Source organism: Neofelis nebulosa, chromosome 2 (assembly GCF_028018385.1).
Source record: "Neofelis nebulosa isolate mNeoNeb1 chromosome 2, mNeoNeb1.pri, whole genome shotgun sequence".
NCBI lineage: Eukaryota > Metazoa > Chordata > Mammalia > Carnivora > Felidae > Neofelis > Neofelis nebulosa.
This window is the reverse complement of record NC_080783.1, coordinates 94,814,775-94,839,363: the sequence shown is the minus strand read 5'-3', so window position 1 is coordinate 94,839,363 and position 24,589 is coordinate 94,814,775. Positions and strand designations below refer to the sequence as shown.

General features: G+C 38.8%; 1 protein-coding gene across 2 annotated transcripts in view; it reads left to right on the top strand.

The window, feature by feature from the left end:
- Window positions 1-24,091, top strand: part of UBXN4 (UBX domain protein 4) — a 41,675-nt gene extending 17,584 nt beyond the window's left edge. For both annotated transcript variants that reach the window (XM_058715434.1, XM_058715435.1), the window contains exons 6-13: window positions 1,844-1,937; window positions 8,433-8,487; window positions 9,256-9,420; window positions 11,514-11,641; window positions 16,290-16,392; window positions 19,573-19,704; window positions 21,063-21,262; window positions 23,431-24,091. In XM_058715434.1, the coding sequence (XP_058571417.1) occupies window positions 1,844-1,937; window positions 8,433-8,487; window positions 9,256-9,420; window positions 11,514-11,641; window positions 16,290-16,392; window positions 19,573-19,704; window positions 21,063-21,262; window positions 23,431-23,569 (1,016 nt within the window). In that variant the 3' untranslated portion in view covers window positions 23,570-24,091. The remainder of the gene's footprint in view (window positions 1-1,843; window positions 1,938-8,432; window positions 8,488-9,255; window positions 9,421-11,513; window positions 11,642-16,289; window positions 16,393-19,572; window positions 19,705-21,062; window positions 21,263-23,430) is intronic.
- The last annotated feature ends 498 nt before the right edge of the window (window positions 24,092-24,589 follow it).

Sequence of the window (24,589 nt, the reverse complement as noted above, 5' to 3'; positions counted from 1 at the left end):
TAGTGTGTTGTTGAATTCAGTTTGCTAGTATTTTGTTGAGGATATTTGCATCTGTGTTCATCAGAGATAGTTGCCTATAGTTCTCTTTTTTTGTGTGTTGTCTTTATTGCGTTTTGGTATCAGGTAATGCTAGCCTCATAGAATGAATTTGGAAGTTTTCCTTCCTTTTCTAGTTTTTAGAATAGTTTGAGAATAGGTATGAACTCTTCTTTAAACGTTTGGTAGAATTTGCCTGTTAAGTCATCTGGTTCTGGACTTTTGTTTCTTGGGAAAGTTTTGATTACTGATTCAATTTCTTTGCTGGTCATCAGTCTGATCAAATTTTCTGTTTCTTCCTGTTTCTGTTTTAGTGGTTTATATGTTTCTGGAAATTTATCCACTTCTTCTAGGTTGTCCAATTAGTTGGCATATCATTTTTTATAATATTCTCTTGTAATTGTTTGTATTTATTTGATGTTGGTTGTTATTTCTCTTTTCTCACTTTGTGATTTTGAGTCCTTTCTCTCTTTTTTTTTTAAATTTTTTTAATGTTTATTCATATTTGAGAGACAAAGACAGAGTGCAAGTGGTGGAGGGGCAGAGAGAGAGGGAATCACAGAATCCAAATCTGTGTCGGCACAGAACCCAATGCAGGGCTCAAACCCACGAACTGTGAGATCATGACCTGAGCCAAAGTCAGACGCTCAGTTTTTTGAGCCACCCAGGTGCGCCTCTCTCTCTCTCTCTTTTCTTTTATGTTTATTTATTTATTTTGAGAAAGAGTGAGAGAGCATGAGCAGGGGAGGGACAGTGACAGAGGGAGAGAGAGAATCCAAAGCAGGCTCCATGCTGTCAGTGTAGAGCCCGATGTGGGGCTCAGTTCCATGAACGCTTACATAAGATCATCATAACCTGAGCCAAAATCAAGAGTCGGATGCTTAACTGACTGAGGCAGTCAGGCACCCCAGAGTTCTTGCTTTTTTTTTGTTAAGTCTGGCTAGAAGTTAATCAGTTGTATTGGTTTTTGTTTTTGTTTTTGTTTTTTCAAAGAACCAGCTCCTGCTTTCATTTATCTGTTCTGTTGGTATTTTCAGTTTCTATTTCATTTATTTTTGTTCTCATATTTATTATTTCCTTCTTCCTGACCTTGGTGGCCCTCAACTGCCTTTTTTCCCACTTATATTCTGTTATATGTGGACCCAAATGTCAGAATTAGAGAGAGAGAATTCCAAGCAGGCTCCAAGCTGTCAGCGGGAGCTTGAACAAATGAACCGTTAGATCATGACCTGAGCCAAAACCAAGAGTCTGATGCTTAACCAAGTGAGCCATCCAGGCCCCCCCCTTTTTTTTTTTTTCTTTTTTTTAAAGTAAACCCTGCACCCAACGTGGGGCTCAAACTCATGACCCTGAGATTAAGAGTTGCATGCTCTACTGACTGAGCAAGCCAGGTGCCCGAGTAATCACTCATTTCTTTTTTTTTTTTTTTTTTTAATTTTTTTTTTTTTTTTTTTTAACGTTTATTTATTTTTGAGACAGAGAGAGACAGAGCATGAACGGGGAGGGGCAGAGAGAGAAGGAGACACAGAATTGGAAGCAGGCTCCAGGCTCTGAGCCATCAGTCCAGAGTCTGACGCGGGGCTCAAACTCACGGACCATGAGATCGTGACCTGAGCTGAAGTCGGACGCTTAACCGACTGAGCCACCCAGGCGCCCTGTAATCACTCATTTCTTATCTTCTCCAACTCTTAGGGAAAATTTGTAATGTTTAAGAAGATTATTAACAAATGTAACCCAAATGTTTATGTTTCTTAAAAATCGGCATTAAATGCAATATTTTCTTATTTCTTTTTATTAAATAACTAAGGAGGAGAGAGTTCAGGCCATGCCAGTCCATCTCAGGAGCCTGGTGGATGTTCAAATCAGAGACCTCCAGAGGACCTGACTGTCAGAGTGGAAAGGTTTGCTTTTATTTTTGCAAATAGTATTTTGAAAAGACAGTGGTTTTCAGTTATTTCATTAATTTGAATAAAAGCTAAAATTTCACAAATGAAGTTTCAGAATCCTGGGTTGAAATTTTTTATTACCTGACCAACTTAATTGTATCCATAAAGACTACATTCTAGAAGTAAAGTTGAGTATCTCTTAAGTCATCAGTCAGCTTTAGGTCTGATCAGCCCAAGAATCTTTTTTGCTGATTTTTGGTACATGTATGTTTCCATCTGTCACTTCTGCTTTGATCTCTCTCTACCATAGGATAGTAAGTTCCAGATGGAAAGAACTTCACTTGCTTTTATGACTGTATACTGAGTCTGGGTTCTGCATAAGTGCATGTCTATTAAACATCATGTGTTATTACTTGGTCTAATAATCAGATACAGATTTATGACTTTTTGTGGCTTGTAGTTTTGTATTTTTAATAATAAAGAAATTACCAAATTAGACTCCTGTATACTATGATTCTTAAGTTACATGAATTAATGGTAAATGGATAAAGCAAGAATATTTTTTAATCCTGACCTAACACCATTTAGTGTTATATGGAAGTTAAGAAAATGCCTTAGACTTGACAGTTTCTTGTTCACATAGATTCTACGGGAAAACAAGTTTCAAGATGATTACTAATACTGGGTATTTGGGTTTGCTCATGACTAAGAATCAGCTTCATTTCAGCAAAACCTAGGTTCTGATGGTTCTTTCTAGGAGTCCCAGCAGGGCCAAGATCTTGAGCTAAAAAGGATAGATCTGGTCATAGTGGTGAGAAGTGGTAGAAGGCTCAAAGAACAGCTGCAGGGAACCAAAGTTCCCAGTGGCTCATCCTCTCTGTTTCTTTCTGTTTTGCTAACACCAAATCTACCTCTCTGCATCTGTCCTTGCATCACGTTGGGGTGATGTGACAGTAAAAGATGAGAAAAGATTTTGGAGATTTGAGGGGAATGAGAAGAAACACAGCAGGTAGCCCTTAATTGTAGGGTAAGCTTAGGTGCTATTTAATTGCAGTAGATAAGGGGAGTTTCTGTTGTTTCTTAATAGCTTCCATTCTTATGTAAGAGAGTGTCTGCCCATGTCTGCCTGCATGGTTCTGCAAAGAGGATATAATACACCATCTTTAATTAAAAAATAGTTACCATATGTATTTACACTGGTGTATGTGTGTTATATATAGTATAATGAGTCAGTAAAGATAGTTTAAGACACACAACAAAATGTTTATATTAATATCTTTGAAAGGGGAATTAGGGATTTTTTTTTTCTTCTGAGGTTGCCAAACTCTTCATTGAGCATTTTTACTCTTATAATTAAAATATCAGGACAGAATGGGTTTACAAGTTGAGATCCTTAAACTGAAAACAAAAAAAACAAACAAAAAAAACAACTTCACTCTTGGAGATACATACATTTATGTGTTTTTAAACCGTATGCTTTTAGGACCGTTATATGAAATGTATGTGGGCTAGGGCCTTTTAAAAAAGGATACTAAGGGTGCCTGGGTGGCTCAAGTCGGTTAAGCATCTGACTTCATCTCAGGTCATGATCTCACAGTCTTTGAGTTTGAGCCCTGCATTGGGCTTCTTTGCTGACGACTCAGAGCCTGGAGCCTGCTTCAGATTGTGTCTCCCCCTATCTCTCTGTCCCTCCCCAGCTCATGCTCTGTCTCTGTCTCTCAAAAATGAAAAAACATTAAAAAAAAAAAAATCTTTTTTAAAAGGATACTAAATGTTGAAATTGGATGAAATGTTGGCATACTTACCATTGAAACAGTGTTCATTGGGAAGTGACTGTTCTTGGTTTAAACACCTTTTGGAAAATCTAGGTCATATAATTAAAATCATATATACACTTCAAATTATTGCTGAGATTAATTTATCAGGTCAGTTAACCAATAAAGCCTAGGCCCTAATACTGACTGATTCATGCCCTGGGGTCCTATATTCTATTCATCTGAGTTATATCCAGTTAGGAATTTTGTTTGTTTTATGGAATCTAATTTGTTAATCAACAACAACTAAAAACAATAGCATATAATACTCCTATCCCAAATGACCTCTTAGCTCATCATTTATATCCTTCAAATTGCCTTCATCTTTATCATGCCTTATCATAGACTGTAGTGCTCTTATGCCTTTGACTCACCCATGCTCTGCAGGTTATTGAACTCTAAAACCCTAATGTGCTGCTAGTTTCCCTGTCTTATAGAACTGATCTGTGGTGCCTTTTCATAGCCCAGAAAAATTGTACACATCAAATACCTGTGGTGTAATCTGATTTTTATAGAATTTTGTAATACCAAACTCTATGAAGCAAAATATATATATTCTTTCTCTAACTTTGATATTTAAAAAAAATTTTTTTGGGGGCACCTGGGTGGCTCTGTCAATTGAGCTTCTGACTTCGGCTCAGGTCATGGTCTCGCGGTCTGTGAGTTCGAGCCCCACGTTGGGCTCTGTGCTGACAGCTTAGAGCCTGGACCCTGCTTCAGATTCTGTGTCTCCCTCTCTCTCTGCCCCTCCCCCACTCATGCTCTGTCTCTCTCTGTCTCAAAAATAAAATAAACATTAAAAAAATTAAATTTAAAAAAAAATTAAAAAAAATAAAAAATTTTTAATGTTTGTTTATTTTTGAGAGGAGGGGAGGGGCAGAGAGAGGGAGAGACAGAATCTGAACCAGCTCCAGGCTCTGAGCTGTCAGCACAGAGCCCGATGCAGGGCTCAAACTTAAAAACTGTGAGATCGTGACCTGAGCCGAAGTCAGACACTTAGCTGACTGAGCCACCCAGGTGCCCCTAACTTTGATATTTTAAAATCTAAGTCCTACAAATTAAAAACTCAGCTTTAAAATTTGGCAGGATAGATTAGTAAATGTAGGATTCTTATTTTCCTCTCAAGCTATATATATCTGTTTTCTGAGACCAAGTTTCTGGAAGGCTAAGTACTTCCCACTAGATCTTGGGTTTTTTTCTTATCTGACTTCAGGGAAAAGTAGTTTTGTTAGGGGGCAAGGTGATTAAACCAAATTGATGTCAACTCAGAAACTCTCATCCTGTTGCATACATATTGAGAAAAAAAATCCATCTAACCCATCTTAAGGAAGTAAACTTGATTTTTTAAAAAACAGATCGAGAGGTGCCTGGGTGGCTCAGTCGGTTAAGCGTTTTGGCTCAGGTCATGATCTTATCATGGCTTGTGAGTTCGAGCCCTGGGTTGGGCTCTGTGCTGACAGCTAGGAACCTGGAGTCTGCTTCGGATTCTGTTTCTCCCTCTCTCTCTGCCCCTCTCCCGCTCACACTCTACCTCTCTCACCTTCCAAAATAAACATTAAAAAAATTTTTTTAAAAACAACAGAGATTGAGGGGCACCTGGATGGCACAGTTGGTTGAGCATCCAACTTTGGCTCAAGTCATAATCTCACAGTTTGAGTTTGAGCCCTGCATCAGGCTCACTGCTGTCAGCACAGAGCCTGCTTTGGATCCTTTGTCTCCCTGACTCTGCTCCTCCCCAACTTGTGCCCTCTCTCTCAAAAATAAATAAACCTTAAAAAAAAAAAAGGTTGGGGGCACCTCGGTGGCTCAGTTGGTTAAGCGTCTGACTCTTGGTTTCAGCTCAGGTCATGAACTCGTGGTTTGTGAGTTTGAGCCCCACCTGGGCTCTGTGCTGACAGTGTGGAGCCTGCTTGGAATTCTCTCTCTCCCTCTCTCTCTCTCTGCCCCTCCCTTACTCGCTCTCTCTCAAAATACACAAATAAACTTTAAAAAAACAACAACAGGTTGATGATTTGGAATTGGCAGGTACCAATTTTTCTTCTTAATATTAAAATATATATAGTGTTTTCAAAGCTAAAAGATGTGAAATTTGCATCTTTCTTTTAAACTAGTATCTGTGCCCAATGTGGGGCTTGAACTCATGACGGTGAGATCAACAGTCACATAGTCTACTGACTGATCTAGCCAGATGCCCCTGAAATTTGAATCTTTTAGTGACTCGTGAAAAAATAAGCCTTTTAGTTAAATTTTGATTATTTTTTTAAATGTCATTATGTTTAAAAATTGACATAATTCTTTGGGAAAGATAATATGTAGTACCATCACTTCCAACCTTTTTTTTTTCTTTTTTGGTAAAGATTTCAAGCCTCAAAAAGTTAAAAGTATGATGACTTTTTTTTTTTTTTTTTGCTGATTCATTTGAAAGTTGCAGGCACCATTTCGTTTTACCCTAAATACTTGAGTATGTATCTCTATCTGTTAAGAATAAAAATATTGACTGGGGTTTTACAGGCTCTCAGTAGGGGCTCCAGCCTAGGAGGGGGCCTGAGGGTCTGTACCCACTGACTTATGCCCTTCCCCATCCCTCAGGCCAACAAACATCCTTTAGCAGTAGATTCCTAGATGCAGGAGTGATGAAAGTCAATTTGTCATTAAGATGCAATGGACTTTTCAACTAGATTAGAACAAAATAATATCTGTTTTTCTCTGAAGAGAATTGTGCACATTATATGCAATTAAAGACATTTTCAGATGTTAGTATACCATTGTCACACCCAAATTGTGATTTTATACAGTAAGATTATCTGATAAGCAATCACATTCATATTTGCCCATTATTTTAATAATGTCCTTTATAACTTTTTTTCCCTGATACAGGATCCAATCAAGGGTCATTCATTGAATTTAGTCTCTTCTAATTCAAAGTATTTCCTTTGTTTTGCTTGTATTTGTTTTTATTTTTCACAACTTGGACATTCTTTAAAAGAGTCTAGGCTGTTTCTAGAATGTCCTTTGATCCAGTACTTGTTTCATCATTCTAAGTTAGAGAACATTACCCAGGTAATGATTTGTCTTTCTCATTACATCAGGAGGCACCTGATATCAGATGTATGCATTTTTGGTGATACTAAATTTAACTGTTAAGATGGTGTCTCTCGGATTTTCAGTTAGAAAGATATCCTTTTCACTAATTCAAAAGCATTTATAGGGTGTTTCTTTGAAACAGTGAATACATGCTGTTCCTCAGAAACTTTCAACCAGTGATTTTGACATCTTTTGATTTTTGCTTGTATCAGTTATTTCACTGGTAGTTGGAAATGGTGATTTTTCTAATTTCATACCTTCTAATTTCTTTCTTACCTTACATATTTCTTAGCTAGCATTCTTCTTTAGAGAAGTGCTTTGATCCACCTCCTCTTGCTTTTTATCCCCCTTTTTTTTTTTCAGGAAACTTACTAGTTACCAAATAGTGTACTACATGCACTAGGGGCCTAATAACCCTTTCTCGATGACAACTTCCCTCCCCCAAATAAACACTGTCCTGAATCTAACACTATAGATGAGTTTTGCCCGTTTGTAAACTTCATTATGGAATCACCTCATTTGCTCAGACTCTTCTGAGCTGCTACATGTGGCAATAATTGGTACATTCTCATTGCCATTCTGTTGATGGATTTTTTAAAACTGTTTTCATTTTGGGGGCTTTTATGAATTGGACTGCTATATGAACATTCTTTTACATGTGTCAGTGGATGTATCTTTTGGGTGTATTTGCAGGAGTGGGGAAAGGGTCGTAGATACATGCCAAATAGTCCTCCAAAGTGGTTATACATAACCAGTTTATAACTTCCCTTAGCGGTAAAATGTTTTATGGATCTTTTTCTTTTTTTTTCCCCCATTTTTTTTTACAGTTCATTTCTCTTATGATTCTTTTTGGTGCACACACTGCCCTAGATTTGGCTAGTGACATCCTCTGCATGCTTGGTTTTCTGTCCTTTAATGTATGTCCCTATCATTCTTTGAAGCACTCCCTTGATTTCTGGCACAGGTTGTTCAACTGACCTTTAACAAATGCTTATATCTTTGTAACTAAAATCTCTCTGAGAAAGTACCATTAATTTGTTAAAATTGAGGTAATTTACATACCACAAAATTTAAAGTGTATAATTCAGTGGGTTATAATGTATTCACCAGGTTGTGCAACCATTACTATTACCTGCTTTCATAATTGTTAGTTTTTACTTATGAACTTATAGTTGGGAATCAATTTTGGTATTACTAGTTTTTATAAATGCTAGCCTTTGGTTTTTTGCTTTTACTTTTAATAATTTTGTGCTATATTGCTGTTTACTTCTATGTAAGGGGGAAAAAGCATTTGTAAGTCATTGATTTATGTACTTATTTGAAGACATGTATGTGTATTTTCAAATCTGTATCAGATACCTTGCAGGGAAGGGGTACTAATGGTTAAGAAGTAGAAGGCGGAATAGGCTTCTGATAGGCTGGCTCCCACTGACTGTTCATAGATGTCTCTTGGGGCCAGAGGCCAGGGAGATGACTTGTTGCTTTGCCTTCAGGATCTTTTTTGTTTGTCACTACATTTCCCCAGTTTTAGTTAAATGAATTTCCCAAATGTATATCATATTAATATGATGGCTCTCCATTAATGTATTTTTTAAAAACGTTTTACATACAGACTCACTAAAAAACTTGAAGAAAGGAGAGAAGAAAAAAGGAAAGAGGAGGAACAGGTAAAGTTCATGTACCTAGCATCATTTTACTCTCCTATTAGGTGAGGGAATGTTTGACTTCCTGCTCGATTTGGCAGACTTAGGACGGCTTTCTGGTTAAAGTTTAGTGTTGAAGCACAGTGAAGGAAATTACCTGGCGTCTGTAGTAGGATAATAGTGTATACTTTTTTGTGCTTTTGTTGTAAATTGCTAGGAATAAGTTGGACAATCTTCTTTCCCTCTACAGTGAGTCTTTTACACTAAGAATAGATGGACTTGAACTAAAATTGTTTGACGTTATTGCAGACCAAATTCTTAGTTCCCTTTTATGGAAAAGAAATTTGTAGATCTTTTGCTGAATTTTTCCTCTGGTATTGCTACATTCTGGTGCACCATTGTTTTCCCATCATGTGCACCTAAACTGCATCATCTCTTCGAGGGTCTAATATCAGTTCTTTATGCCAAACAAAGGGCAACCTTAGTGTCCTTACATGGTAACATATTTACTTTACAAACCAGAGACCTGTAATTCTGTTTGTTTTCAAATTACATTACAAACTACATTTTATAACCTTAACAAAACTGCTGGCTAAGATTTACAAATTGGCAGACATTTGACCATTAACCCATGTTGTTAGCAAATTCTTCTAGACCCTTACATTTTATGAAGTTATTTTATTCCTTTAGCTATGCCCTACAACCAGCTCTCCCTGTATATAAAATAATACCTAAGGCAGATTATTAAATTATCTTTTTGGTTCATAAAGCTTAACTTCCTTTTTAATGCAGAGAGAAATTAAGAAGGAAATCGAGAGGAGAAAAACTGGAAAAGAAATGTTGGATTATAAAAGAAAGCAAGAGGAAGAATTAACAAAAAGAATGTTAGAGGAAAGAAACAGAGAAAAGGCAGAAGATAGGGCAGCTCGAGAGCGTATAAAACAGCAAATTGCCTTGGTGAGTAGTAAGTTTATTTTTAATGCTTGACTCTAGTACATTTGTGAAATTGTTGTTCTGTGCACAGTGGTTTTGATTTACTACCAGACTGTGCACACAAAAAGAATAGATTTTAGTGACTCCCAAGAATTCCAATTTCAGCTTCCTTTTAGTAGAAACTGTATATTGGATTAAAATACAGTTAGGATTAAAAGTGGGATTGGATAAATAAGATGTGATATATGTATACAGTGGAATATTATTCAGCTATAAGATTAACGAAATCTTGCTATTGGCAACAACTTAGATGGAGCTGGAGAGTAACAGTGCTAAGCAAAATAAGTCAGAAAGACATGCACCATATTATTTCACTTGTGGAATTTAAAAAACAAAACATGCAAAGGAAAAAAAAAAGAAATCAAGAAGCAGACTCTTAATTATAGAGACAAACAGTTACAGGGGTGGTGGGTGGGGGATAGATGAAACAGGTGATGGGGATTCAGGAGTGCACCTGTTGGATGAGCACTGGAGTTGTTGAACCACTATATTGTACACTGGAAAGTAATATAACTGTGTTAACTATACTGAAATTAAAATAACAACCGAATAAAAAGAGATTAAAAATTGAGGTGATTTTTTTCAAAGTAATTTTTCTCCGTGTTATGTTATAAATTTTATCCATTGTCAAAGGTAGTTTTCAAAGATTCCTTAGGGATGTGAGGGCGATCTGGCTGCAACATCTGTCACCCTGTAGATTGCCAGGGTTGATTCGGCTGATCTGGCTGGCTAGGTGGGTGTTCCCTTCCTCACCGTTCCATGTGCATCCCTCCTGAAGCTGTGCCCTTGGTTGAAGACAGTGGACCTTCCCTGATAGAGGAGGACTGTTCTTAGATCAGGGGTAGCTGTGCTCCCCTGCTGGAACCTCCAGACAGGCTCTCAAGATCCATTTGTAGGAGAAGCAGTCCAAGTAGGTAGTAGGTAGTGGTGCTGCCTGTGGCAGTCTGCCTTTAAAAAAAACCAATTCACTGGAAAAGAAACTTAGAACTGGTTACCTAGCAGTCTCCTATAGTCACAGCCATTCCATTTTTGGGACATTCAGAAGATTTAGACACATCAAGTAGGAGGTTAGGATGGTTTTGCTATAACTGTTTGTTTGTTTTTTTTTTGTTTTTTTTTTTAGCGTTTATTTATTTTTGAGACAGAGTGAGAATTATGGGGGGTGGGCAGAGAGGGAGACACAGAATCTGAAGCAGGCTTCAGGCTCCGTGCTATCAGCACAGAGCCCAATGTGGGGCTCGAACCCACAAACCATGAGATCATGACCTGAGCCAAAGTCGGATGTTTAACTGACTGAGCCACCCAGGTGCCCCACAACTGCTTTTAAAATTAAGCAGTTGTAATACATATGAAAGCCAATTCTACCTTAATACTGTTGTTCATTTAAATGTTTACTCAGCAAATATTTATTGATTATGTACTGTGTGCCTGGCCTTTTTCCAGGCTCTGGCAATAGAGTAGTGAACAGAAGCACGTTTGTTTAATAAACAACTCTGGTCCCTGACAGTTAATAAAACTAAAAAATACCAGATCCAGAGTGATAAAAGTCTGCAGTTGACTTTAAGGAATCTCACACATATTTGTATTTGTTCACTGTGTTTAGAAACATGTGAATAGGGCTCTGGGTGGCTCAGTTAAATGTCCGACTCTTGATCTCGGCTCAGGTCTTGATCTCAGGGTCATGAGTGCAAGCCCCACCTTGGACTCCATGCTAGGCGTGGAACCTACTTAAAAAAAAAAATTGAGGGGCACCTGGGTGGCTCAGTTAAGTGTCCGGCTTCGGCTCAGGTCATTATCTCACGGTTGATGCGTTTGAGCCCCACATCAGGCTCTGTGCTGACAGTTCGGAGCCTGGAACCTGCTTTGGATTCTCTGTCTCCCCCTCTCTCTCTGCCTACCCCTTCCCACCCCTCATGCTCTGTCTCTCTCTCTCTCTCTCTCTCTCTCTCTCTCTCTCAAAAATAACCATTAAAAAAATCTTTTTAAATTTAAAAAATAGAAACGTGTGAATACATCACTCTAGCAGTGAAAGATAGTGTCCGACATTTGTTTTAAAGGACCGTGCAGAGAGAGCTGCTCGTTTTGCAAAGACAAAGGAAGAAGTAGAAGCTGCTAAAGCTGCTGCTTTGTTGGCCAAACAGGCAGAAATGGAAGTCAAGAGGGACTCTTCTGCAAGAGAAAGAAGGTACTTTATTTCCTGCTGAATTATCTATGTGTATGTGGCTGCTGAGGAGAATAGCAATTGTGGCCAGCTTTTTAACACTTATGTGTGCTGTGGCTGTTGTAAGTAGTTCCAGAAGGATATATTAACCAGTATTATAGTTGCCATTGGTATTTGTCACTTAATGTGAATGTACAGTGTAACAGTACTAAGTCACTTCTAAAAGAAGGCTCAGGGATGGGGCGCCTGGGTGGCTCAGTCAGTTAAGCGTCTGACTTTGGCTCGGGTCATGATCTCACGGTTTGTGGGTTCGAGCCCTGCGTCGGGCTCCGTGCTGACCGCTCAGGGCCTGGAGCCTGCTTCGAATTCTGTGTCTGCCTCTCCCCAACTTGTGCTCGCTCTCTCTCTCTCTCTCTCTCTCTCAAAAATAAATGTAAAAAAAAAAAAAAATGTTGTTTAAAAAAGGGCTAGGGGCGCCTGAGTGGCATAGTCAGTTAAGTATCTGGCTCTTGGTTTGGGCTCAGGTCATGATCTCATGGTTCATGAGATTGAGCCCTGATTTGGGCTCTGTGCTGGCAGCACGCAGTCTGCTTGGGATTCTCTCTCTTCCTGTCTCTCTGCCTCTCCCCCTCTCGTTTTGTCTCCCCCTCAAAATAATAAATAAACTGGAAAAAAACCTAAAAGAAGGCTCAAGAAATCTGTTTTCAAAAGACAGACAAAGCACATACATTGAAATGATTATAGTGGTTATCTTATTATATGTATTAGGACTCTTTAGTTTTGAGAATCTCAGATGAAATAGAATTAAGCAAAAGAGGGAATCCATTGGTTCTGCAATTGGGATTTCCACTGATGGATTTGTTTAGGTGTAGCTAGATCCAGGAATTTAAAAGATACTTTCTCTCTCTCTTTTTAATCTCATTTTTTTTCCTTAATTTTTTTTAACGTTTATTCATTTTTTTCTTGAGAGATAGAGAAAGAGCACAAGCAGGGGTGGGACAGAGAGAGAGAGGGAGACACAGAATCCGAAGCAGGTGCTAGGCTCTGAGCTGCCAGCACAGAGCCCAAGGCAGGGCTCAAACTCACGAACCGTGAGATCATGGCCTGAGCCGAAGTCGGATGCTTAACCGACTGAGCCACCCAGGGGCCCCATCTCTTGTTTTTTTTCTGTTTTAGCTTCATTCTTAGAAAAACTTTTATGACGATGTCAGGAGAACCCAGGGTTTCTTGGCACCTTCAGGATCTTGAGTTCTTGATCCCAGAGAGAAAAAAGTCTTTTTCTCAAAAAGCCCATATCATTCACTGAGGAGAATTCTGATTGACCCTATTTGGCTGATGTGGCCACCTTCAGATCAATCCCTGTGTTTGCTTATATTGGCTGTCTGGTTGGGAAAGTTGACATGTATACTTCCTTGGTGAGGAGGTTGGGGAAATGTTACTGATAACCATACCAGAATGAATGACAGGTAGCAGGGATAAGGCAGTTCCCAAAACAAAAATATGTTGTGAAAACAAAAATACAGATTTCCAGTACATCCTACATTTTGGTTAATATTTATTTTCTTTTCTGTATTTTCTATATTGGAAAATTAACAAGTATTACCTTTGTAATCAGAAAAACTACTTTTTAAAAACTGTTTTCTAAAAGTAATGAAATACATGGGGCACCTGGGTGGTTCAGTCAGTTAAGCATCCAGCTTTAGCTCGGGTCATGGTCTCACGGTTTGTGGGTTCAAGCTCCATATCAGGCTCTATGCTTACAGCTCAGAGCCTGGAGCCTGCTTTGGATTCTGTGTCGCCCTCTCTGTCTCTCAAAGGTAAAGAAATAAACATTAAAAACTAAAAAAAAAAAACTAAAGTAAAAATAAAAAAAATAAAAACTAAGGGTACTTGGGTAGCTCAGTTGGTTAAGTGTCCTGACTTCGGCTCAGGTCATGATCTCACCATTCCCGAGTTCGAGCCCCATGTCAGGCTCTGTGCTGACAGCTTAGAGCCTGGAGCCTGCTTCATATTCTCTGTCTCCGTCTCTCTGCCCCTCCCCTACTTGTGTTCTGTCTCTCAAAAATAAACATTAAAAAAAGTTTAAAAAATAAATAAAAGTAATAAAATACTTAAGAATATATGTAATGAAAGTGTGAGACTTATACACTGAGAACCAGAAAACATTTTTGAAAGAAGTAAAGCAGACCTACATACATGGAGGAACATTCTGTATTCATAGATCAGAGGACTTAATATTGTTAAGATGGAAGTAGAAAAGGAGCTTAAAGAGTGAAAAGAAAAAGGGGAAAAAAATAATGGCAGTACCCCCCAAACTGATATGTGGATTCAAAATAATCCCTATGAGAATTCCAGTAGATTTTTTTTTTTTTTTTTTTTTTGGCCACGAGTTTTGGAGGAACCTGATCCCTAAAATTCATATGGAAATGCAAAGGACCCAGAAGGCCAAAATAATCTGGAAAAAGAACATAGTTGCAAGATGCAGATTTTTAAATTTTAAAACAAAGCTACAGTAACCGAGACAGTGTGATATTGGCATAAGGATGGTTGTATGGATCTGTGTATTAGAATTGAGTCCCCAAAGCATTTATGGTCAGTTGATTTTTTTTTAAGTGGTACCAGGACCATTCAGTGGGGAAAGAATAGACTCTTTAACAAATGGTGCTTGGACACATCCAAAAGAATGAATTGGTACCCTTACCTCACACCATATTAAAAATTAATTCAGAGGGGCACCTGGGTGGCTCAGTCGGTTGGGCGGCCGACTTTGGCTCAGGTCATGATCTTGCGGTCCATGAGTTCTAGCCCCGCGTCGGGCTCTGTGCTGATAGCTCAGAGCCTGGAGCCTGCTTCAGATTCTGTGTCTCCCTCTCTCTGACCCTCCCTTGTTCATGCTCTGTCTCTCCCTGTCTCAAAAATAAATAAACGTTAAAAAAAAAAAAAACAATTCAGAGGGAAACCTGGGTGGCTTAGTCGGTTAAGTGTCCAACGTCGGCTCAGGTCACAATCTCATGTGTCATGAGTTCAAGCCCTGCATTGGGCTCTATGCTGTCAGTGCAGAGCCTGCTTTGGATCCTCTCTCCCCCTCCTTCTCTGCCCTTCCCCTACTTGCTCATTTGCTCTCTCAAAGAGAAATATTAAAATTAACTCAGAAAAAAAATTAATTCAAAATGACCATCTACCTCAAATGTAAAAATTGCAAGTATAGGGTCACCTAGGTAGCTTGGTCAAGTGTCTGACTCTTGATTTTGGCTCAGGTCATTATCTCACGGTTTGTGGGATTGAGCCCCACATCGGGTTCTGCACTGATACAGCAGAGCCTGCTTGGGATTCTCTCTCTGCCCCTCCCTTGTCTCAAAAATAAATAAATAAGAATTTTTAAAAAGTCATAGGTATAAACTCTTAGAAAAAAAATTAGAAAATCTTGTGATCTTGGAGAAAGCAATGATTTTTAGACATGACACAAAAAGCACAAGCAGCAAAAAAAAGCAATAGATAAGTTAGACTTCATCAAAATGTAAAACTTTGTGTTTCAAGGGACATCATCAAGAAAGTGAAAAGATAGCTCTCAAAATTGGAGAAAATATTTGCAAACCATATATCTGATAAGAGACTTGATCTAGAATACAAAAAGAAGTCTTTAATAACTCAACAGTAAAGAGCAAACCACCCAGTTTAAATATGGGAAAAGGATTTGAATAGACATTTCTCCTGAGAAGATACACAAATGGTCAGTAAGCCATATAAAAAGATGCTCAACATTATTAGTCATTAGGAAATTCAGATTAAAACTACAGTGAGATACTGTTTTATATCCTCCAGGATGCCTAAGCTTATTTATTTATTTTTTTAATGTATGTTTATTTTTGAGAGAGAGAGAGAGAGAGAGAGAGAGAGCGCGCGCGAGCATGAATGGGGGAGGGGCGGGGAGAGAGGGAGACACAGAATCCAAAGTAGGCTCCAGGCTCTGAGCTGTCAGCACAGAGCCTGATGCGGGGCTCGAACTCACAAACTATGACAGCGTGACCTGAGCCGAAGGTAGACGCTTAACCAACTGAGCCACCCAGGCACCCCTGGATGCATAAATTTAAAGAAACAACCAACACAGCTTTTGAGTATGTGGACACTTTGGAAGCCTTCTATACCACTGATAGTATTATAAATATTATTCAGCAGTCAAAAGGAATGAAGTAGCTGACACATGCTACGACATGGGTGAACCTTGAGAAAATAATGGTACGTGAAAGCCAGTTACCAAAAGTCACACATTCTATGTTCCATTATATGAATTGCCTGAAATAGGCAAATTCACAGAGACAGAAAGTAGCGCAGTGCTTCTCGCCAAAGGGCTAGGTGAAGAAATAGGGAGTAATTGCTGATAGGTTTAGTTTCTTTTTGGGGTGATGAGAATGTTTTGGAGCTAAATAGTGGTGATGGTTGCCCAACTATAACTATAATAAAAACCACTAAATTAATTGTATGTTTTAAAAGGGTAAATTTTATGTGAATTGTATCTTGATAAAGCTGTTACTAAAAAGAATAAATGAAGAGGTCTGACAGAGGGAAAAAAACCTGTTTTCATTTTGTACATCTTCATTTCCATTTTCTCACAATGATCTTGTTTGAAAATAAGGTGAGGTAAGATACTGATTTTAATTTTCTTTTTTCATAGCACTATTGCACGAATTCAGTTTCGTCTGCCTGATGGTTCTTCTTTTACAAATCAGTTCCCTTCTGATGCTCCTCTAGAAGAAGCAAGGCAGTTTGCTGCCCAGGTAAATTTATGTCTTGTCTTGAGTTGTAGTAAAGGTAGATGAATAGGTTATTAAAATGTAGGAGGGGAAAATCTCCACATCTGATTTGTAGAGTGTGAATAAGTCATGATTTATCCCCAGGAGGGAAGCACCCCCAAGCCCCTCTGGGGCTTGGGGGGGCTTCCATCATGTATTAGTGCCATATAAGAAAAGCATATCTGTTGCACAGAAGTAGGGATTTGCTGATATGGTACGCTTTGGAAACTTTTCTCACTGCTTCATACACTCAGCTGGAGGAATGAAAAGCAAATGATTTTCCAAAGGTCTAATCTGAGGGAGTTGTTTCCTGTAAAAAGATGCAATTTTTCTTCCTCTCTCTCCACATTCTCTGCAGGTCGCTTTGGGGCTTGCCATTTTCCTGCAAAAGGCCAGGCCTAAAGATCAGTAATCTCTATTTGGTTATAAGTATCTTCTTCAGGAATTTACTTCCAGAATGTGGCCTTACTCAAAAGCTGAAAGAGTGTGAAATTACATTTCTTAGAAAATGAGATATGAGTAATTTCAAATTACAGTTGACCCTTGAACAGTGTATTAAGGGGTGCCAGCTCCCTGCACAGTCAGATCCACGTGTAACTTCCAATTCTGTGAAAACTGAACTACTCATAGCCTACTGTTGACCAGAATCCTTACCAATAGCAGTTGATGAACACATTTTGTTGTTGTTTTGTTTTGTTTAGAGAGCGAGAGCATGTGAGTGAGGGTGAAGGGTAAAGGGAGAGAGAGAAAATTGTAAGCAGGTTCCACACTTAGTGCAGAGCCTGACACAGGGCTTGATCCCACGACCCTGGGATCATGACCTGAGCCAAAATCAAGAGTTGGATGCTCAACTGACTGAGCCACACTGGTGCCCCATATTTTTTATCATATGTATTCTTTACTGTTTTCTTACAATAAAGTTAGCTAGAGAAAGGAAAATGTTAAGAAAATCATAAGGAGGAAAGCATACATTTACAGTTCTGTATTGTAAAAATCCTTGAATAGGTGGGCCCACACAGTTCAAACCCATGTTGTTCAAGGTTCAACTGTAGTTTTTATTCTCTGATTGAGCCCTTATTCAAAATGGATTTTAGGCATCAGATGTCCTTCAGGTTCTAGGCTTATCATATATCCCGCTGTTTGTCTCATGTATCTTTTTAAGGTCAAAATTAGGGTTCAGATCTTTCCCTTAGACCACCTCTCCCCATTTAGTCTGCTGTCTCACTTACGGATCCTGAGAGGATACCTAAAAGCTGTCTGCCTTCCTCCACTGTGGAGCTGGGCTGTGCAGTATAAAAACATTTTTAAGAAGTCTTTTTCCTTAAGCTTAAATTGGAAGCAACCCCCAATAGTTCTTTTATTCTTTTACCTTGGAGCTTCACTTGGGCCCTCACAAAAGGGAGTGCTTACTCCTGGTCTGAGTCTTAACCACCTCTGTCACAGGTAAGTAAAGAGGAAGCCACATGAGAAAAAAAAGTCTTTACATCAGTCCTATTAGAAATTTGTCTCAGGGGCGCCTGGGTGGCGCAGTCGGTTGAGCGTCCGACTTCGGCCAGGTCACGATCTCGCGGTCCGTGGGTTCGAGCCCCGCGTCGGGCTCTGGGCTGATGGCTCGGAGCCTGGAGCCTGTTTCCAATTCTGTGTCTCCCTCTCTCTCTGCCCCTTCCCCGTTCATGCTCTGTCTCTCTCTGTCCCAAAAATAAATTAAAAAACGTTGAATAAAAAAAAAAAAAAAAATTAAAAAAAAAAAAGAAATTTGTCTCAGTACAGTAACCTAATTTTATATTTTTGCATGACCTGATGTTAAGAGTGACAACAGCGAGAGGTATGTATATGATGACCTCTAGTAAAAAAAAAAAAAAAAAAAAGACAGAAACATAAGTGTTAGTCTCTTTCTTTGGAATCTTCTAGGGAGAGAGATTTTACAAGTACAGATTTTACAAGTAGAGGTGACTTAAAATTATGAAGGTGATTGCAGTGCTGCCCAGCGTAGGTTCCTGGTTCTGGGAATGTATGTGTAGCATGAATTGACTATAGACCATTTACTTTTTGAGATAAGGAAGAGGTGAAACTCATGTTCTGTATATGAGGAAAGTTCCAGACTATTCCAAATTTTTAATAGGGAATGCAGATGTATATTGGAGAGAGTAATAGAAGTTTGCCAAAGTATAGTGAAAACTAATGGCAAACTGCAGCAGTATTTATTTAAAAAAAAATTTTTTTTTAACGTTTTTATTTCTTTTTGAGACAGAGAGAGACAGAGCATGAACGGGGGAGGGGCAGAGAGAGAGGGAGACACAGAATCGGAAGCAGGCTCCAGGCTCTGAGCCATCAGCCCAGAGCCCGACGCGAGGCTCGAACTCACGGTCCACGAGATCGTGACCTGAGCCGAAGTCGGACGTTTAACCGACTGAGCCACCCAGGCGCCCCAAACTGCAGCAGTATTTAAAAGAGATATATAATTGTCCATTTTTATTCACTTTATTTAGGTGGGTTTTTTTTAAGTTTATTTATTTTTAAATGTTTGTTTTTTGGCAGAGTGAACAAGGTCATGAGTGGGGAAGGGGCAGAGAGAGAGGGAGACACAAGCAGGCTCCACACTGTCAGCTCAGAGCCCAATGATGGGCTTGAACCCATGAACCATGAGGTTGTGACCTGAGCCGAAATCAAGTCAGAAGCTTAACTGACTGAGCCACCCAGGTGCCGCTATTTATTTATTTTGAGAGAGAGAGAGAGAGAGCAGGCACACATAGGCAGTTGGGGGAGGGACAAAGAATCCCAAGCAGGCACTAAGCCACTAGTGCAGAACCTGATGCAGGGCTGAACTCAAGAGCTGCGAGATCGTGACCTGAGCTAAAATCAAGAATTGGACACTTAACCAACCAACTGAGCCACCCAGGCACCCCTATTTTAGGAACTATATTCTTGCTATTTTGTGGTCATTTTTGAGTTGTAAAAGCTTTTAGGTACTATTAGGATTTGCTGGCTTTCAGCTACTTGTTAAAGCACAAAGGTTTTCTAAAGTTTTTTTGAGTTTACATTTGAATGAACTTTAAAATTAAGGTAATTTGAATTGTAGCAGTCATTTTGGATGCATATGGCTATGTAATATCTTACTTTAAAAGGGCACCTTTGTAAGGTTTTAAACTTATTGTTATGTTACAGACTGTCGGCAACACTTATGGTAATTTTTCACTAGCAACTATGTTTCCCAGGAGGGAATTTACCAAAGAAGATTATAAAAAGAAATTACTGGATTTGGAACTTGCCCCAAGTGCTTCAGTGGTACTGTTGCCAGTATGTATATACATACATATTTTTTCTATCTTTAAATCCCATTTGTCCTACTTTTGATCATTTCTTATAATTAGCAGAAGGGAACATGAAAGATGTACTATGGATAATTAAATTCACATTATCCAAAAATGTTAGGTCAATTTATTGTTCTGTTAACCTGTGCATTTTATATTTGTATTGCTAGTGAGACACTAAATAAATAAATTTTAGTTTTCAACTTTTTCTCATCTGTTTTCATGTATATAAATGAAATGACCAGTAGGAGAAGAAAATGCAGCGTATCTGTCTAATGAATAGAGTTAGTGGTGCTTTTTTTAAGTTTATTTAAGTAATCTCTGCACCCAATATAGAGCCCAAAGTCATGACCCCAAGATCAAGAGTCACTCCTCTGACTGAGCCAGCCAGGCGCCCCAGATTTAGTGTCTTTTATTTATGTATGATTTGGCTGTTTACCAAGTGTTTTAAAAAAGATTTTATTTTGACATAAAAATAACATGAATTTTTTAAACATATAAATCACATTTGATCCTCATAACAGTGTTTTAATCTCTGATGAAGCAAAGAGGCTCAGAAAGTTCTTTTTTTAATTTTTAAAAAATGTTTCTTTTCAGAGAGAGAGGGAGGGACAAAGAGAGAGGGAGGGAGAGAGAGAGAGAGGGAGGGAGGGAGGGAGGGAGGGAAAGAAAGAGAGAGAGAGAGAGAGAGAGAGAGAGAATATTCCAAGCAGGCTCCATGCTGTCAGCGCAGAGCTGGAGGTGGGGCTCGATCCCATGAACCATGAGATCATGATCTGAGCGGAAATCAAGAGTCAGATGCCCAACCAGCTGAGCCACCCAGGCACCCCGAGACTCAAGAAAGTTTAAATGATTTTGCCAAGGCATCCCCTAAATGCCAGAGATGGTATGAGAGCCTGGGTCTTCTATATTTTGATTAGGATAGTTTTCCTGGTTCTGAACCAGAACTCCACACCTAAAACAACCTTCCAGTAATCAGGATTTATTGTATTCACTGAGGTTTTGTTGAAGCCTTTTCCTCTTTTTTTAATCATCAAGGAAGACTTTTCCTTCCAAAGTTGTTAATTTCATTACAAAGTTTAGTTCTTATAAAAATAATTGCTTCAAGAACTACTTTCTAGTTTCACTGTAGTGATTACTCCTTTAAAAAACAGCTCTTGGCGTTCCCAGTAGTTTATATAAAATATACACCTGAAAAACAGCAGAAGATAGTAATTTTACCTGTTTACAGTAAACTAAAATCAATGAGACTTTCCTTTTCCAGATAAAGATTCATCTAGAACCTTGAGTGTGACGTGATGGGGCTCATGTAGCCTTTATTGAGACTGATTCATTAATTTTTAGGCAGGAAGACCAACTACATCCATGGTACATTCTTCCAGTGGAGACTTTTGGACGTTGTTGGGGACAGTCCTTTACCCATTCCTTGCCATCTGGAGATTGATTAGCAACTTCTTATTTAGTAACCCTCCTGCACAGACTTCTGTGAGAGCGGCGGCATCGGAACCCTCAAACCTTGCTTCATCTAGCAACTCAGAGAAAAGGTATCTGTGTTTACCCCGTTTGCTAAATGTGTTAGTAATGCCCAGTACCTTATTCAAAATGAACACTTTTGTTATGGGTAATCGGCCATCTTTCTACTTAGAGAAAAAACCCTAAATGTTCTGAAGTTTTACTCTGTCATCTTTCCTGGGAAGCTCACTACCTGAGTTTCTCAGCTGTATTTCTTTCTTTTTTTTTTTTTTTTTTGTATATAATTTATTGTCAAATTGGTTTCTGTACAACACCCAATGCTCATCCCAACAGGTGCCCTCCTCAATGCCCATCACCCACTTTCCCCTCCCCTCCCACTCCCCATCATCCCTCAGTTTGTTCTCAGTATTTAAGAGTCTCTTATGGTTTCCCTCCTTCCCTCTCTGTAACTTCCCCTCTTCCTTCCCTTCCCCCATGGTCTTCTGTTAAGTTTCTCAGGATCCACATATGAGTGAAAACATACAGGATCTGTCTTTCTCTTCTTGACTTATTTCACTTAGCTTAATACTCTCTGGTTCCATCCACATTGCTGCAAATGGCCAGATTTCATTCTTCCTCATTACCAAGTAGTATTCCATTGTATATATAAACTACATCTTCTTTATCCATTCGTCAGTTGATGGACATTTAGGCTCTTTCCATAGTTTGGCTATTGTTGAAAGTGCTGCTATAAACATTGGAGTACAAGTGCCCCTATACATCAGCACTCCTATATCCCTTGGGTAAATTCCTAGCAGTGCTATTGCTGGGTCAGAAGGTAGATCTATTTTTAATTTTTTGAGGAACCTCCACACTTTTCCAGAGCGGCTGCACCAGTTTGCGTTCCCACCAATAGTACAAGAGGGTTTCCGTTTCTCCACATCCTCTCTGGCATCTGTGGTCTCCTGATTTGTTCATTTTAGCCACTTTGACTGTCAGCTGTCTTTCTAAAGCCTACTCCACCGAAATCAATTCCACCTCTGTTGATTTTAGTATTTCATTTATTCAGTTCCTTTTTTTTTTTTTTTTTTGAGAGAGAAAGAGAGACAGCACGAACGGGAAAGGGGCAGAGGGGGAGAGAATCTAAATAGGCTCCATACCCAACACAGAGCCCAATGCAGGGTTCATTCTCACCACCACGAAATCATGACCTGAGCCAAAATCAAGAGTTGGAAGCTTAACTGACTGAGCCACTCTGGTGCTCCTCATACATTGTTTTTTTAGAGGTGTCATTGTGCTTCAGATAATTTTAAGCCCTGGTGGTTCTTTCATCTGCTCCCTGTCTTCTCTGGGTCATTCAGAGAAAAATCAAACTGAGGAAATGATATTCACTTGAAAACAGTCCCTTCTTCAGAGAATTATTTTCAACTAGTCCCTTAACCAAGAGGCCTTACTTTTTATTGCTGAAGGCCAGGGTTAGAATGGTAATTCTAACCACTAATGGTTTTAGCTTATATCTCTGTTAAAGATTCTGCATATTTGAGTATGGAAACCAATTTGACAATAAATTTCATATATTGGAGAAAAAAAAAAAGAAAAAGAAAAAAAAAAGATTCTGCATATTTGAAACGGGTTAACAGGAAATATTTTCCTAGAAGTTGGGATTATAGCTTTTCTAGTAAGTTATAGCATGATTTATTGTAATTACTATCTCTTGTTCTTAAACACTATACTGTTAAGCCATTAGTAGGCATTATAGCAAATGCGCCAATGCTCTGTAATTAGTAATGAAAATCCTTGCCTCTGTGTGCCATCAGTAAGGAGAATCCTTAGTCTTATGTCCTGTTGACTCTCTAGATGAAGATTTATGTAAATACTGACATTGGGCTGATTCAGCCTTTATCTTAGTTTCTGTTATAACTATTAGAAAGACCAGTTATATCCTTAATACATCACTCAAATGCGGATACCGGGAAGTCCTTCTCTAGACTGGGAACAGCATTCAGACTAGGTTTTATTAGTCCTGACTTTTAGAACTCTTACTGAGCAATGGGTAGAACCATTTAATCCTGAATTACTATTATGTAGCACAGCTTGCTGTGTGGGCTTTTATTTTTGTTCTTTAAAATTATTTTTTCAGCTCCCATGGACTTTCCTTAAAATACAGCTGCCTGTACTAATGGAAGTTTAAAGGAAACAGTTTTGTATTACTGTTGTTTTCACTTTCATTTTGCCTTCTCTTTTGTCCCTCTTACATTAGGGAACCAGTCAGGAAAAGAGTGCTGGAGAAACGGGGAGAAGATTTTAAAAAGGAGGGGAAGATCTACAGATTGAGGACTCAAGATGATGGTGAAGATGAAAACAACACTTGGAATGGAAACTCTACTCAACAGATGTAGTGTGACAAGTACTGTATGTGCAATAATCATTGTTTCTCTTATGATTTAATTCAACTAAAATTCTACTGGAGAAGTGGACTGCTTTTTCCTTTTCCAACTGGTCTATAAAGTGTCTCTCTATCCCTGCTTAGTGGGTTAAAGTTGTTTAACTCCTCAGACAAGTCAGGAGATGAAATAACTGTCCTTGCGTATGGTAACCAACTGCTAGAAGCCTAAAAGAATCAAAAGGTCTGCCACAGCCTCCCTTTATCAGCTTTCTTACTCAGTATTTCATATACCCATTAGCCCTATGCTGTCAGATGATGCGTTTTGTTTAAAGCTGTTTTGCTCCAGAACTTCTAAGTCCACACCAAGTAACTGGTATGTCACTGAGTAATTTGACTCTGGGTCAGAGCATTTTAACTAGTCAATCAGATGATAATTTATGTTTAATTTTTCTCTTTTTGCTCATCAGCTGCAAGCAAAATCTTGTAGTTTTTAATCTTAAACACTGAATAAAAAAATCTTTTCCAAAAATCGAAATGATTTTAGTTTTGCTTTAAGTTTTGGTATCTTAGCATCTTTTTGTCATATAGGGATCTCTTGAGGTCACGTGTGTGTTTTTCCCTCCAGTACTGCCCTGGAGCTAAGTCGGGAAAGTAGCTGTGACCACCCTACTTTAATTATCAGTGAAGGAAGAAATTTTCTGATAAATGTTGATGCCGTGTTAGTGTCCATCCTGTCAGTGAGGCATCATGTTGTTTGCCTAATGTTACCTTCCATGTTCTCATCAGATGCAAAACAGCTCTTAAATTACAACTAGTCTCTCACCTTTATTGCGAAGTTTTGCTCTGGACAAATTTCACAGATCTAAAGTACCTCTGTAGGACAAGAAGTATGGAATAAAGATAGGCCTTTTCCTCATTTTTTTTTTTTTAAGTTTATTTATTTTGAGAGAGAATGAGCATGATTAGGGGAGTGGCAGAGAGAAAGAGAGAGGATCCCCAACAGGCTCTGTGGTGTCATCACAGACACCCCACA